At 35.3% G+C, this 14,855-nt stretch overlaps 1 protein-coding gene across 5 annotated transcripts in view; it reads right to left on the reverse strand.

Moving 5' to 3' along the window:
* dlgap1a (discs, large (Drosophila) homolog-associated protein 1a) overlaps positions 1–14,855 on the reverse strand; it is a 126,663-nt gene that overhangs the window by 4,313 nt on the left and 107,495 nt on the right. For all 5 annotated transcript variants that reach the window (XR_008152530.1, XM_052547982.1, XM_052547984.1 and 2 more), the window contains exons 7-10: positions 5,547–5,950; positions 3,438–3,517; positions 536–954; positions 69–160 (exon numbers count right to left, since the gene is read on the reverse strand). Coding sequence is in view for 4 of the 5 variants with exons in the window: in XM_052547982.1 (XP_052403942.1) it covers positions 69–160; positions 536–954; positions 3,438–3,517; positions 5,547–5,950 (995 nt within the window). In the remaining variant the exon portion in view is untranslated. The remainder of the gene's footprint in view (positions 1–68; positions 161–535; positions 955–3,437; positions 3,518–5,546; positions 5,951–14,855) is intronic.

Genomic DNA, 14,855 nt, shown 5'->3' on the forward strand with positions numbered 1-14,855 from the left:
CTTCAGTTGACAGTATAAGTTGATTCGGTCAAATAAATGTTTACAGTATCATTCCTACTAGTACTCACCAGATTTTCCTCACACAATTCCCTGAACTGCTGAAACTTCTGGGAAATGAGCAGCTGTGCGCTTCCCACTGCACTGCGGATCTTCCCCAGGACTGAACATCACACACAAAAACATACAGGCGAGCATCAGAAACACGCATAACAGCCCTAGATCAATAGAAAAGTAGAATTCTGCCTTTTTCTGAGACTTGAAAAAAATAAAATCAAATAAAATTAAGCTTAATTATGATTATTAAAATTAGCAAAGCCTATTGATGTCAAGAAAACACTGCAAGGACCATGATGTCCAGCAGGGGGCAGATTACTTCAATGCAGATGTGATTATTTCAATAAATAGATGTTACATAAAAATGTCTGCATCCTTAATCATCCATATTAATTTGCTGTAAGTTAATACAACCTTTTTACATTCTTTAATGATGGTTGGCCTACTAGAAGACTTCATTATGGGTAAACCAAACACTAACTTTCATCAGGCAGCTTGTTCTCCTTCTCATCGTTCTCCATCTGCCTGCACCAGCCCTCCATACGTTCAGTCTCCGCCTGCAGCAGCTTCAGGAACCAGCGGCCGTCACGCTGACACACTGAGTGGCCCACGGCTTCTAAGGGATCTTCCGTTACGCTATCGATCCAAGGGTCAGGTGGAGGCAGGATGGAGGGATCAAAGCCAACGTCCTCATACTCATCTGAGGTGCAGGCGTGGTAGTGATTCCCTGAGCCCTGGATGCTGACGGTGGAGGTGGCGGCATCACGTGAGTACTGCCGGGACAAGCAGCCCGAGGAGGGGAAATCTGTGACAGGAGAGTCCGCTGGTGTGTAGTCCGGAGTGTCCAGATCAGCCTGTACTGCTGCCGTCACGCTGTTTGAACGCTTGAACCGCCGGTGACTGAGCCCAAGAAAAAAAAGAAAGAAAAGACAAATGCAGATAAAACCCCCACTCATGAAGAAAATAGTTTACATTTCTGTGTTCATATTCATTTAGATATTTTGGAGGACCTAAACCATTATCATTATTATACAGGAATAATTTTTAAATTTAATGATTCAATAAAACTATGAAAATTTTATTAAAAATTTTATTTAAAAAAAAATTTCATTATCATGTCAGAGTATTCGTATATGCCACTGACTCATAAGCAGTAGTCACAGGTTCTGTCTACATAGACATCATGTATACCACAAAATTAACTTGTTTGAGATGCTCTTGTTGGCACAAACATCATTAACAGCCATAGTTTTGGCAGAAAAATTGCAGCACTCAAGTGACCTGCAAGAGAGACTCATTCAAAGCGCACAGCTAGTGATAATTTAATAAAAATGATGTAGCAAACATGAAATTTGCATAAAATAATGCATCTTACTTTCTGTCAACACTGTTCAGTAATGAAATTATAAACATTTAAAGTCTCCTTTGCAAAGCTTGTCAATGAATTAAGGGATTGCCTTATGTAGTGGTACTTCTAATTTAGCTAAAAATTAGGCTGCATAATCTGTTGTCTACAATTGTGACATCAGGAGCACATCTATGGTGCCTAAAAATACTGTCTAGCTAGGCAATTTTGAGAAGAGCCATAGTGTGCCAGCTTTAGCGTTCTGGGATAATTCTGTCCCGGCTCAATAAATTTAATAAAGTGAAAGTGTCTCCATAATACAGAGCTTCTGAATCCTTGATTTTAATGCACTCTCTCACCATATGGAGTGTGCAATATAACAACTGAAGAAGATAAACAATTCCTTTTCAGAAAGCAACAATATGAACTCTGAACCACTGCATTCATCTGTAGACTAAAGCACTTTGATAAAACACACAGATCAGACTTTGAGAGGAAATGGAGCAATAACGGATGCAACTGCAAAAGTGGAACTATAAATTATGCACAACTGCAATGGTGTAGCCAAGTAGCCAAAAGAATGGAGTCACCAAATGAGAATATATTTTATTTTTGTTTGTTAAAAAAAAAATCTATATTCACCACTAATATGAATAATTTCTAACAGCACAGATTTACTGTGTTAGATACGATTTTTGTTTTTGAGAGAGAAATTATTTTAGCACATTTATTTATCAAGGAAACATATTAAACAAAGAGTAAAGAGTAAAGTAAAATAATGTTACAAAAGATTTATATTTCAAATAAACAATGTTCTGATCATCAATAAATCAAGGTTTCCACAAAAATATTAAGCAGCACAGCTGTTTTAACACTGATGAGTGGTAAGAAATGTTGCTTGATTTCTGAAGGATCACATGACACTCAAGACTGGCGTAACGGGTAAAGGAAACTCAGTTTTGCCAACACAGGAATAAATTACATTACATGTATATATGTGTGTGTGTGTGTGTGTGTGTGTGTATATATTAGGGCTGTCAAATGATTAAAATGTTTAATCAAATTAATCAGAATTTTCAGTGGATTAATCAGGATTAATCACTATTTGCAATTACACCAGAATCCTAACCATTTTTTTTTTTCTGAAATGCATACCAAAAGATAAATAACAGGACACAGATACATAATTTTCATGTATTGATTCATCAATATGTGGTTCTTTTTTTCTGAATTTCAAAAGTTTAACATTTACTTAATCAAATTTACCTGAGCACTATATCAAACCATGCCATTTAACTACAGATAGTGTAAGAGTTTTAGGTGAACCAGTGGTTAAATATAGCCACATATCTATGAAATTATGCACAGAGAAACTCGAAAGAATGAACTCAGAAACACAAACATTCGCCCTCTGCACTCTGGGCACTCTTGTTTTTGGGAGGTGTTCATTTGCTCTGCCACAATACTTTAGGATCGATATTTTCACGTTCTGAAGGCTTCAAGTTCCAGTAAAACCAAGTAAAAATGCATATGCTTTCCCAAACAGCTGTAATTTTCGCTGCATTGCATGTAGGCGTTCTGCGCATACGCAGTGTGAAACACAGGACGCTATAACAGGAAGAAGCTCCATATATATATATATATATATATATATATATATATATATATATATATATATATACTGTATATATATATATATATATATATATATATATATATATAGATATCTATATCTATATATATATATATATATATAGATATCTATATATATCTATATATATATATATAGATATCTATATATATATATATATATATATATATATATATATATATATATATATATATATATATATGTGTGTGTGTGTGTGTGTGTGTGTGTGTGTGTGTGTGTGTGTTTATATTATATACATAAATAAAAAGCTATTTATAAATAGTAAACATATTTTATAGTATTACTAGAGTTAAGTGAATGTGACTCTGGGGTGCTATTTGTTCCTGAAACAGTTGTTTTAAAGCACACAAGCACACACAGACTCACCCGTGCTCTTCTTCAACCTGAATCCCCACTGACTGAAACTTGGACTGGTCCTCCAGTTCCTGGTCCTCAGGCCCATCCACCTGTTTAAACATATCAATCAATAAACCAGCCACCTCCACAGTCACTGAAAGATCCATCTACCTTGGGAGAAGTAAACAAATCTCTAGAGTTGGGGTACTCGAACTTGGACTCGGACTCGAGTCCGGACTCGAGTCCAATTTTGAAAGAACTCGGACTTGTCACGCACTCGGGTGAATTTGTACTCGGACTTGACACGGACTTGAACATTTTGGACTCGGAAAATATTCCGAGTACAGTCGAGTCCACGTCATGTGTAACAATAAAACCAGCATAAAATTGAAATGATAAATTAATGAACGTCTCCCCTTCTGTCATTTTACTGCACCACACTGGCAGGCAGAAGTCTCATGCTTGCAGACGAAACACACGCACCTGGATATCAATGTGGATTAGTGATGGGAAGTTCGATTCTTTTCCGCGAACCGGTTCTTTTGGACGGTTTGATTCAATAAACCGGTTGAAAAAAAAAACAGTTCACTGGATACATAATCCATTGCGATGTATTTGTTATTAAATGAACTTACGTTTCGTCAGATTGCCCTTCATTAAAGCCCTCGGTTTACCCGCACTCATTACATTAGCACCAAATCACTTCAGAATCAATCACCAAAAGAATCAGTTCGGTTCAGACGCGCTGTGAGTCAGTCGGCTTCATGCTGAATCACGAATGCGCAGTTTCATCAGCTCCTCGGTTCTCGAATCGGACGCGTCCGAAAGAAACGGTTTTTGGTTCAGTGTACTGATGATCTGAAAACTGATACAACCGGTTCTTGACTCGAGAACGAGAATCGCTTAAAACCCGGGTAGGAAAATCTGACAGGGTAGGATAAAATGTCAGGACACCGGCACATGCTGCAGTTCAGTATCATCAGCTGCTCTACTCGTGTCCATGTTCTGTTTACTACAAACTCAGTTTGTGAATCTGTCATCATTAACTATAAATACAGTACAGATATTTCATAAATCATCCCTTATTCATATTAAACATGGAGTCTTTAGAGTCTTAATTATTGTCCAACTTCCCTGAAAACCCCTTTGGCCCATACATAATCTACAATATACAGATTAGAAACATGTAGCCCCTATCTTAACAAAATACGTATATATATATATCTATATCTATATCTATATATATATATATATATATATATATATATATATAATTATTTTTTTATATATAGTTTTATTACACTTTCCGATGTTTAACAAAATACTTGAAAAATTACAAGCATGCGCAGTATCATCAGTTCATCGGTTCTCAAATCGAAGACAACAAGAAATTCATAATGTCATCATTAAGGATCTCCTCATTGGCTGCACTTTACCTCTGTCAAATGTGGGGGAGAGGCATTAAATAACTGAAATGTCATCTTTAACTGGAGGACAATATAGTGTGATACAATAATAAAATAGGTTCATTTGTATTTTCATGCACTTGTAATACAATAAAACCTTTGAAACCTTTTTTGATAGGAAACTAGTTCTGTTGACATAAAATAAAAATGTTCAATGGCAATGACTAGATGTAACAGTGGTATTTTTTTATTACATTTTTATATTGCCATTGGTTTAATGTGTTGAAAGGTTAAAATATTAATAGAATGCAAAAATGAACAATACCAATTTATAATCTTTTTTAATTTAATTACTTTCTGGACTCGGGCGGACTCGACTCGGACTCGGCCATTAAGAACTCGGACTTGAGTCCGACTCGGACCCTTTTGGACTCGGACTCGGACTTGGACTCGATGTTTGTGGACTTGGTCTTGACTCGTACTCGACAAAGGTGGACTCGGACCCAACTCTACAAATCTCCAACACACCCTGTGTGGGTTTGTATACAGAAATAAAAAGACCAGCTCGTGAAACACTGAACTTGTATGAATATGTAGGCTATTTTTGTGTACAAACCCCTGATAAAAACATTATAGTGGATATTACAACTAAATCTTGTTCTAATAGCCAGCAGGAAGATCTCAAGAGCGTTGAGGAGAATAAACAATGATAACAACTCTGAACCTCACTCACCTGGATGCCAATAGAAAGGCACCTGCTCTTCCTGAGCACATCCCTGCGGACGTCTTCCAGGGCGGGTATGGGTATGGGGACGGGCACATGCATGGGCAGTGGAGAGGGAGGGGTAGTGCTGATGGTGATGGTGCTGTTACTGACGTGTTGACTGGCAGGGCCGTGGATCTGAGCATTGGCCGCCTCGATGGCTGCCGTCAGCGCTTTCATGCTGTCAATACTCTCGGTGGAATTGCTCAGGCCAGAGTGGAGGACGGGCTCGCTTCCTGTCCCGGGACCATCCATGTAAGCGTCCTGCGCAGACTCAGTGCTGCTCTGGGCCGTGATGGAGATGAAGGGCTTGGTTGAGGTTCGAGGAGGTACCGGCGGAGGAGTCTTCTTGTAGGTGGTGATACATGATGATACTATAGAGAGAATAGTACACTTATTCATTTCTCAGATGCTTTTATCCACTCGAACTTACAAATATAGATGCATGAGAAAAGTATGTAAACAGTAAAGCGTAAAAGATTAGAATGGAAACAGATGTAAGGACAAAACACTTTTATATGAAGTGTCAGGATACCTATACTAATTCACCAAAAAACTAAAATCACTATTGACCACTAATTTAATTTAATATTAAAATTTAATTAAAATTTAATTTGAATGCTGTGGGCATCCTCAATGTCTATGATGTTTCAGCCATGTATCATTTTTTTTTTTTTTGAGAGAAAGAAATGATCAATCATTATCCATTAATTTTTATGCATGTTCAAGTTCCCCTATTATGGATTTTTGAAAATTACTTTTCATGCAGTGTCAATCACAGCTCTAAGTGAATGAGAACATCCTGCAAAGTTTTAAATCTGAAAGTGCACCGTGAATAATAAGTAATTGTCTCTCAAAAGAAAGAGTTGACTCTGAAGCATTTAAACGAATTGTTTTTAAAACGAATCCCAAGCCGTTTCATGTCGACTTACACAAAGCAGCTCTGCACTCACAAACGCAGCTTCAAATGCAATCGACCAATCACCACAGATTAGGGTCACGCAAAGGAGGGGTTTATAAACTTAATTGTTGAGCAAATCGTTTGGGAGTCGTTGAGCTAATAAGGTAAAAATACATGCATATTACAAGAAAATGAAAGAGTTTTTTGACCTTGCATGCAATTCAACATTTTGTTAGGGACTCCGAAAGCCATAATATGAACCTTTCATAACCCATAATAGGGGCACTTTAAAAAAAAGTAGAGGACATTTATAATGTCTCAAAAGATTTAAATTTCTATTCTATTCTATTCTAAAAAAAAAGAAAAGAAAAAAAAAACACTGCTCTTTAAATTTTAGTAAATTATTTTTACAAATGTTTTTGAAAAAGTCTCTTATGCCCACCAAGGTTGCATTTATTTGATCAAAAATACATTAAAAACTATTTAATAACTGTTCTATTTAAAATTCCTTAACATTTTATATAAATGTATTTAATATAAATATTGAAACATATATATATATATATATATATATATATATATATATATATATATATATAATTATATTTATTAAAATATATTCAATTACACAGTGGCTGTCATATCATGTTTCATAACATAAATTTAAGCAAACATTAAATAAACATACATTACATATTTAAGACTAACAGGTAAAGTAAAATCTAATGAGAATTTACTGTAATATTTCACAAAATGCTCTTCTCTAGACTTAATTTCTCTGATGAACTAAAGAGCTGTGGACACTGAAAATTTGCTGAGGTGAATACGTTTTGAATACGTCAAATTTACTTTTGATCAATTTCATGTATTTTTGCTGAATAAAAGAATGGATTTCTCAATCAATAAATCAATAAATCATGTTGAATGGTAGTGTAAGTGTGTGCATAAGTAGCCTACTGTAGTTCAAATCCTTTTTTTTTTTTTTAAAGCTTAACCTCAACTGCTGTATGAAGCAGTTACAGCAAGATACTAGCAAACCAGAGAATTGTGATGGCTGACATGATTTCAGCAAATCCTCTGAACTTAAAATCAGACTTGCGGACATCTGTGTGAAAATCTTACACATTGTGAATGCCAATCTTGCAGTAACTTGCCATTACTTGAGCAAAAAGTCAATGCCGCCCACCGTTATGCTGGCAGTTTTAAGTTTTCTTCAACACACACAGCTAAGCACATTAAAGAGGCCAGAAATGTTTTGCTTGAGTCATGGGGAATAATAGATAAGACTCAGAACAGACAACACTTCCAACATGACTCTGTGTGCTAATCGTTTGCCTTTGCCACCACCTTGAATCTGGCGGTAAAAAAGCCCATTCATATACCATGGATCTGCATGAGATTTGTCTCACAAACTTTTTTCAGGTCAAGCCCAAATGCCACGCAGATAAATTCTGTGATCCAGCAACAGATGGGACCCAAGATGGAACAGCAAATTCTGCATGTTTCTAAAGTGAAGCACTGTGAGCTGCTTTACCATCTCTTCACCAGACTACTGCCATCTGCTAAACCTGCAACATGTTAAATTAAAATAAATACAAATACAGCAATGACTTCAAGAGAGAAATGGCACAAAAGACTATAATTATAAAACAAATGAACTTCAATAGAATTTATCTCCCCAAAATTGATAAAGTTATAATAAATGTCCTACTTTATTCAGATTATTACTTTATTAGTAACTAATAAAATGAAATTTAAAAAAAAAATCACAGAAAGTAAAACAAAATATTAATGGTTATAATAAAAATAGAGGTAATAGTAATCGATAGTTACTTAATTATATATAAAATGCAATTTAAAAGTAATTGAACACATATAAATATTCACTGATGATATATTGATGATAAATATCCAAGCTTATCATATTGTCACAATATTATTGGACCACCATACTATAATATTTATTGCACTCATTTTAATTGACAGAGATCATGATTAAATATTCACTAATTAACATTCTTATGGAAGAATCCCATTATATCAGTGGGCCATCTGTTGACATTGAAAGTGTTATCTTGAAGTGCTACTGCTTGACACAGTGCTGGTGGAGCACTGACTCATTTCCTCCAGCACTTCACTTCAAAGAGCGAAACAACCCCCACTAAACATGAAATCACTAATCGATGGCTGCATGAAGGGGGAGATAGAGGTGTGTGTTGTGAGATAAACAGTGAGAAAGTCTGTGTGAGCAAAGCATATATTTTCCTTATTATTTAAATTCTTAAACATCCACAAGGGGGCAACCCAGAGTGAGACAGAAAACAGCTGTTAATGTCCTCTCTGATTTCACTTCCTCATTTTCACACTCCTTGGTTTTTCTTTCCTCACATATCCAGGGAATTCTTTCTTTGGAGAGTGACTTTTTTTGTACTGTTTTTATGTCCCAATAGGATAATTTATAATAAATAAGTTAGACAATTATGATTAAATTATTATTAAATAATATTATTAAATTACACTTAAATTACATTATTATATATAAAAACATATAATAATAATCTCTAAATAAAAACAACATACTAAATCAATACACTGTAAAAAAAAAAAAATTACAATAATCTTAGCATGCTCATTCATTCATGTTTCAAGAATTCATGTTTTGTCTATGAAGTCTCTGAGACCTAAACATAAAGTAATACGGGGACGCACTGCAGCACAAAAACATGCCAAATATTAAAAATGAAAGGATTGCAATGCATAATTTTTTTTTGAAGAATAATCCAATATAAAAATGCCTACATGCCATAATGGATAGTCATCACATTTATCTGTTAAATTAATAAATATATGTTAAAATAGGGCCCTTAATGTCAATGTTGACAAAGTATTTTTCAAACTATTAAAATTAGTGGTCAACTGATATGTGTTTTTTGACAGCTGATGCCGATATCTTGGAAAAGGGGTGGGAGGTGATAGCTGATAAAAAGCTGATATGATTTTTTCAAATTATAATTATTATTTAAGAAATTTGAAATCATTTGACAATGGATTAAAAAATAAATGTGTAAAAGAAACATGCTTATACTGTAGATGACAGTATTTTCCACAAATAAATAAATATATAAAAATATAATTAGAAAGTAAACACTAACCAACAGGGGACTCAGTATTCTGGGAAGTTTTTGTGCACTGAGAATCATATTTTTCAAATAAAGCCAGGGTAACCCTCATTTTACATACAGTGAAAATGACATGAATATGACAGTGGGCAAATGCATAAAATTCAGCATAATCTGAAATCACAAGTTTATAGTTTAAAGCATTCAATTCACACGGACTGACCATCACGCAGAGCACACACAATCATGCTGGATACACATACACACTTCACAAGATCTCACAGCTGGATTCGGCGAAGTTTGCAAGGTTTGTGAAATTAAATGTTCATAAATCATTCAAAGATTTGTTTAAATTATATAAATGCATATTTGCTTAATGTTGACGGCAAACAAGAACTTATTATAATGTTTGCCTTTCTATTATTAAAAGGCCTAAAATAAAAGCAATAGTTATAATACTTTCTGTATACATTAATTTCTTTGTTTAGCTGTTCTATCTGATTATTAGACAGACTTCTATCCGTTTTAGACAGAACTATTAATGACGATGGCAAACAAGAGGGAGTGTGAGTTCAGCTGTGTGCGCTCAGTCCCTTGAACACATCTGCCAAGCAGAAAAACTTATATACTATTATTATAGTATTTATTAACTTACTAACTGCTCTTGGCTTAAAATGACAAATGTCGGCCGATATATCGGCCTAGGTGATATATCGGTCAACCACTAATTAAAATAGTACAAAAGTATCAAATTTCATTCATTCATGCCGAATAACACGTAGGCAATGAAACCAGGCACTCATTTACAGGCATTCAAAAGTTCCTATGGTAGCCCACTTCTGCCACATAAGCATAGAAAAATATGGCTTGGTAAATCAAAATTCTAACATACAAAGTCATTAATATGAGACTAAATGTGAAATGATGAGATACAAAGATATAATTACGATAAATATAATTTGCAAATGACAAAATATTTTTTTTTTATCATCATGAATATTTATCTAATAGTTATGACAACTTTTTTGTGTCATAATTGTCTCATTATCTTTCCTATCTCATAATAATAAAAAAATGCTTCTCAGTTCATAATTGCAATTTATGTCATAAATTAAGATTTTTGTGTCACACAATTATGACTTTGCATCTCAATTTCCACTTCAGTCATAAATGCCTTATATCACATAATTATTACATTAGATCTCATAAAGATGACTATGTTATCATTGTTATTTACCAAAGCTTGACATTTGGCAGCAAAGTCCCCCTCTTGAATTACCTTTTAAATCTCCGTAAGATAAAACCATGTTGTTCTCAGGAACAGTCTATCACATTTTCTTTGGCAAGGCGCCCATTCTTGTTTGCTTCTTTGACAACCAGTCACACAAAGAAAGCCACGGTATGTGTTTGAATAGCTGAATTCATCTCCCCTGAGCTACAGTGTATCAAAGAGCACATGTACACACAATCGCTTCTCCAGACTTGATCTCTGTCTCTCACACCCTCATTTATTCACATACATATGCTCTGAATCTACGCAGAGGTTCACACACACACACACACACACACACACACACACACACACACACACGACTGCAGCCAAAACAAACGCTTCGTTTCATCCCAAGATGTCTAGCTGGTAAGTTAAGGACAAACTTGTGCTCTGGAGCTACAGTGTGCGCTGCTGAGATAACAGCCTGTAGATCAGATGCTGCTCCAGCTCGAGAGATCTGTGTCATACAGGCATCCTCTCCTCTAAATTCACCCCCTCCCTCTCCAATCAACTCGCTCTTTTCATGGTCCACCTGGGTTTGTAGTGATACAGGGGATCACTAAAGCTGCATTGTTGTAAATCGTGATTGTTTTTGTATAATCACCAATGAGACTTCTGCTGATTGTGTCTTTATCTTTGGTGTTTGTCGTTGTTATACCAACACCGATGTACACATGAGTGTTTGATATTTACTTCCAAAAGCATTCTAATAGTTGATGCTACAATAACTGGGAAAGTGTTTTGAGACTGTAACAATGGTCATTGTGATTAGGGTTTGTCACATGAGGTAATTAGAGGACAGAATGTAATTAGCATGAAACGGGTTCTGGAACTGGAGCTTAGCAGTCTGAATGTTGTTTGTTTCCCTCTAACACCTGGAGAAAGCAGAACACATCTCAAAGGAAGCTAAAAGACCAATTAGAAGGATGTAAATTGCTCACTGCCACCTTTGCTTGTGGGTCGTTTTTGAAAAACATTTCTTATGCTAAACAAGGCTGCAATCATTTTATTATTTTACTGTATATATATATATATATATATATATATATATATATATATATATATGTACACATTTAAAATTATTATTATTATTTTTTCTGTGGCGGCAAAGCTGAATTCAGCATTCATTATTCCAGTCTTCAGTGTCGCATAATCCTTCTAATCATTCTATTGTTCTAATGTGCTGATTTGGAGACATTTATAATTATCAACGTTAATTTTATTACTATCATCAACAAAGCATTATGAAATATTTATGTAGTTACTACTATTTCCACCAGGAGCTTAACAACCAAACACTGACTCTTGATTGTAACATATTACCTTGTATTTTAAATCTACTAGCTCATTTTCATGTATAAATTATTGTCCAGATCACTACACTTTAACTTAGACAGCAGTGTCACAAGTTAGTTATTTTTTCAACCCTGGAAGCGATGGACCAAAAAACCCCACATGTAATTAAATAAATGATCCTTAAATATAAGATAAACCTCTATTAAATACAATTTTACAGAGATTAAAGGGATACTTGCTACTGTATGTCAGATACCAATCTAACCTGAGCCATCAAGCACCTTCTGAGGAAGAAATAGGAATCCTGCTCCCATGCTCTATACTTCCCTTACTAATCCCTCCATTTCTCATCTATACTAATGGAAAGCGTCAGCTAAATGACTAAAATGTAAATGTAAATGTAAAGAGATGGGCTGAGTTAGCACTCCTGCTGATGCGCAGTGTAAACACTCCCACACATACAGGCACTGCTCAAGTCAGTAGTGTCTCCTCTGGCCTGTCAGCCTGGGCGCTTACAGACTTCATTCCTTACAACAGACATCACATAGAGCCTGTTTGCTGTGATCAACTCAGGATTTACCTGTTCGAAAGAAGAGGAGCAGATGTTTCTAGATGATAAAACTCTTTATGTGCTGTTGTTGGAACACAATTATGTGATACTTAACCCTAGCAGCTTATTATATTAATATATTTGAATAGTTTAACCTACTTACTGCTGTTAGTTAGAGTAAACGGACACCTGTACAAAATGAGCAATGCTTTTAGCTTCCAGAAGGAGAATGTGATGGCATTTTGCTTAGTAGAAGTCTTGCTAACATTATGCTAGGAGATTTAAGCTTTTTTGGGATTACAATTATTGTTCCTCACACACAGTTCCCTTGTATGTGCAGATTTGGTTGCGTATCACTGTAGACTGTGCAAAAGATGATAAAATGTGCGTTTAAGCATTGAAACCTTGACCTCCTGTAACTGACAGAATTTGTATTGTGTCTGCCATGCTCTGACCTTGAGCTTGGAGGATATCGTAAATGATATGGTCGCAGACAAATCAATTTGAGCCCGCCGACTCATCTTTCTTACAATGACAGGACGCTCTGCACGTTCATGTCCTTAAACACCCTGACAGTGTTGTTTCAGATGACAAACCGACAGAATTAATCCACCTCCATTTCCTTGGGCGAATGATCTTTCAGCCATACAGAAACATCATAACCAATTATTCCCTACATCCATAATCGCAAGTATCCACATGCATATTGAGTGCCCTTCAAATTCCCTAACGTCAGATCTTTTTTAAGGACAGAGTCAGATACGCTCGGCTGATCAGCATAATCCGGAGCGATTTTTATAAGACCGCAGAGAAGTCATCTGGTCTGGACAGGAATCTCTGGGTTTTATTCTGATATCTCATCCTTCAGGGAACGAGGGTTACCATACGCAACTGAGACGTTACTTTTATTGACTGACAAGTCTTATTTCCCCATATTGTGAGAAATCAGCAATACAGAGATACTGTGTGCACTGTGTGAACATGATGTAGTTCTAGACTAAATGTGAATGTGCATTGATTCATCCCACTCTCAAAAAGAAAAAGAAAAAAAGATTTAGCATTCATCATAATGAATTAAAACAGTGCAAATGCAAACTCAGAATATGTTAAAAACACAAATTGATCTAATCCCATTTTATTAAATAATGTCTTTGCTACTGAGCTTTGATGATCCAGTTCAACTTTAGATAAACTAACAATTGTGCTTCATTGTTTTTTTTTTTATTGCTGAAGAGTGTTGAACCGTCTTCTCCTGTGTTCTACTGTACAGATGTGAATTTACGTTTATTCATTACACTTTTTGGTGTGAAAGGGCTTTTACATTTGCTATAAACAGAACGTCTTATATTTAAAACAATCAATCCCTTCTCATATTTTAAAAGTAATGTGAAAGTAATGCAAAAGTAACGTTACACATTACTTTTCATAAAAAGTAACTAAGTAACATAATAACGCAATATTGTAATGCATTACTTTTAAAAGTTACTTTTCCCAACACTACTAATAACCATGTTTGGAGACCAAGAGTCGTAAACTTTCCCTCTAGAAGTTCAAGTCACCATTGGCTTTTTTGACGCCCAAGTGGCGTGACCTCCACAGAACTTAAAAGACCTCTCTTCAGTGACCCGCCTCGCTTTTAGTTCCTTCACTCGTCAACGATCAAGGCAATGCAAGTATCATACATTTAAGTAAACAAAACAGGTTTAGTATAAGCCATGGACCCCATTGTAAAATGCCACTGATGGTTTCAAAGGTTAACTGACTCCATAGCTGCTTTTTCTTGTTTCTCTAATGGTTCATTCAGTCTCACTTGCCCTTTCCCTATGTACGAGTGATTTTATGTTTATTTGTTTAGAGTAGTTATGTGTGTTAGCTTTTAGTTTCTAAAACTTTGGTGCACAAATTACATGAGTTTCTGGTCCTGCTTGTGAATAATGTCCCTTTACGATTCTGATCCAGCTACATGCTCTAATGCATTAATACTTTAGGAAAGATATTTTCTGTGGCCACGAAAATATCCTTTCTTAGAGCTGATATGAACATACACTGAATGTTCGCTGGACGAACAGATTAGTTGATGACAATATTAATTCAGCAACAGTTACTACTGGCAGCTGATATAAATAATTTGAATTATTTA

The sequence above is a fragment of the Carassius gibelio genome, chromosome B2 (genome assembly GCF_023724105.1).
Source record: "Carassius gibelio isolate Cgi1373 ecotype wild population from Czech Republic chromosome B2, carGib1.2-hapl.c, whole genome shotgun sequence".
In the NCBI taxonomy this organism is placed as follows: domain Eukaryota; kingdom Metazoa; phylum Chordata; class Actinopteri; order Cypriniformes; family Cyprinidae; genus Carassius; species Carassius gibelio.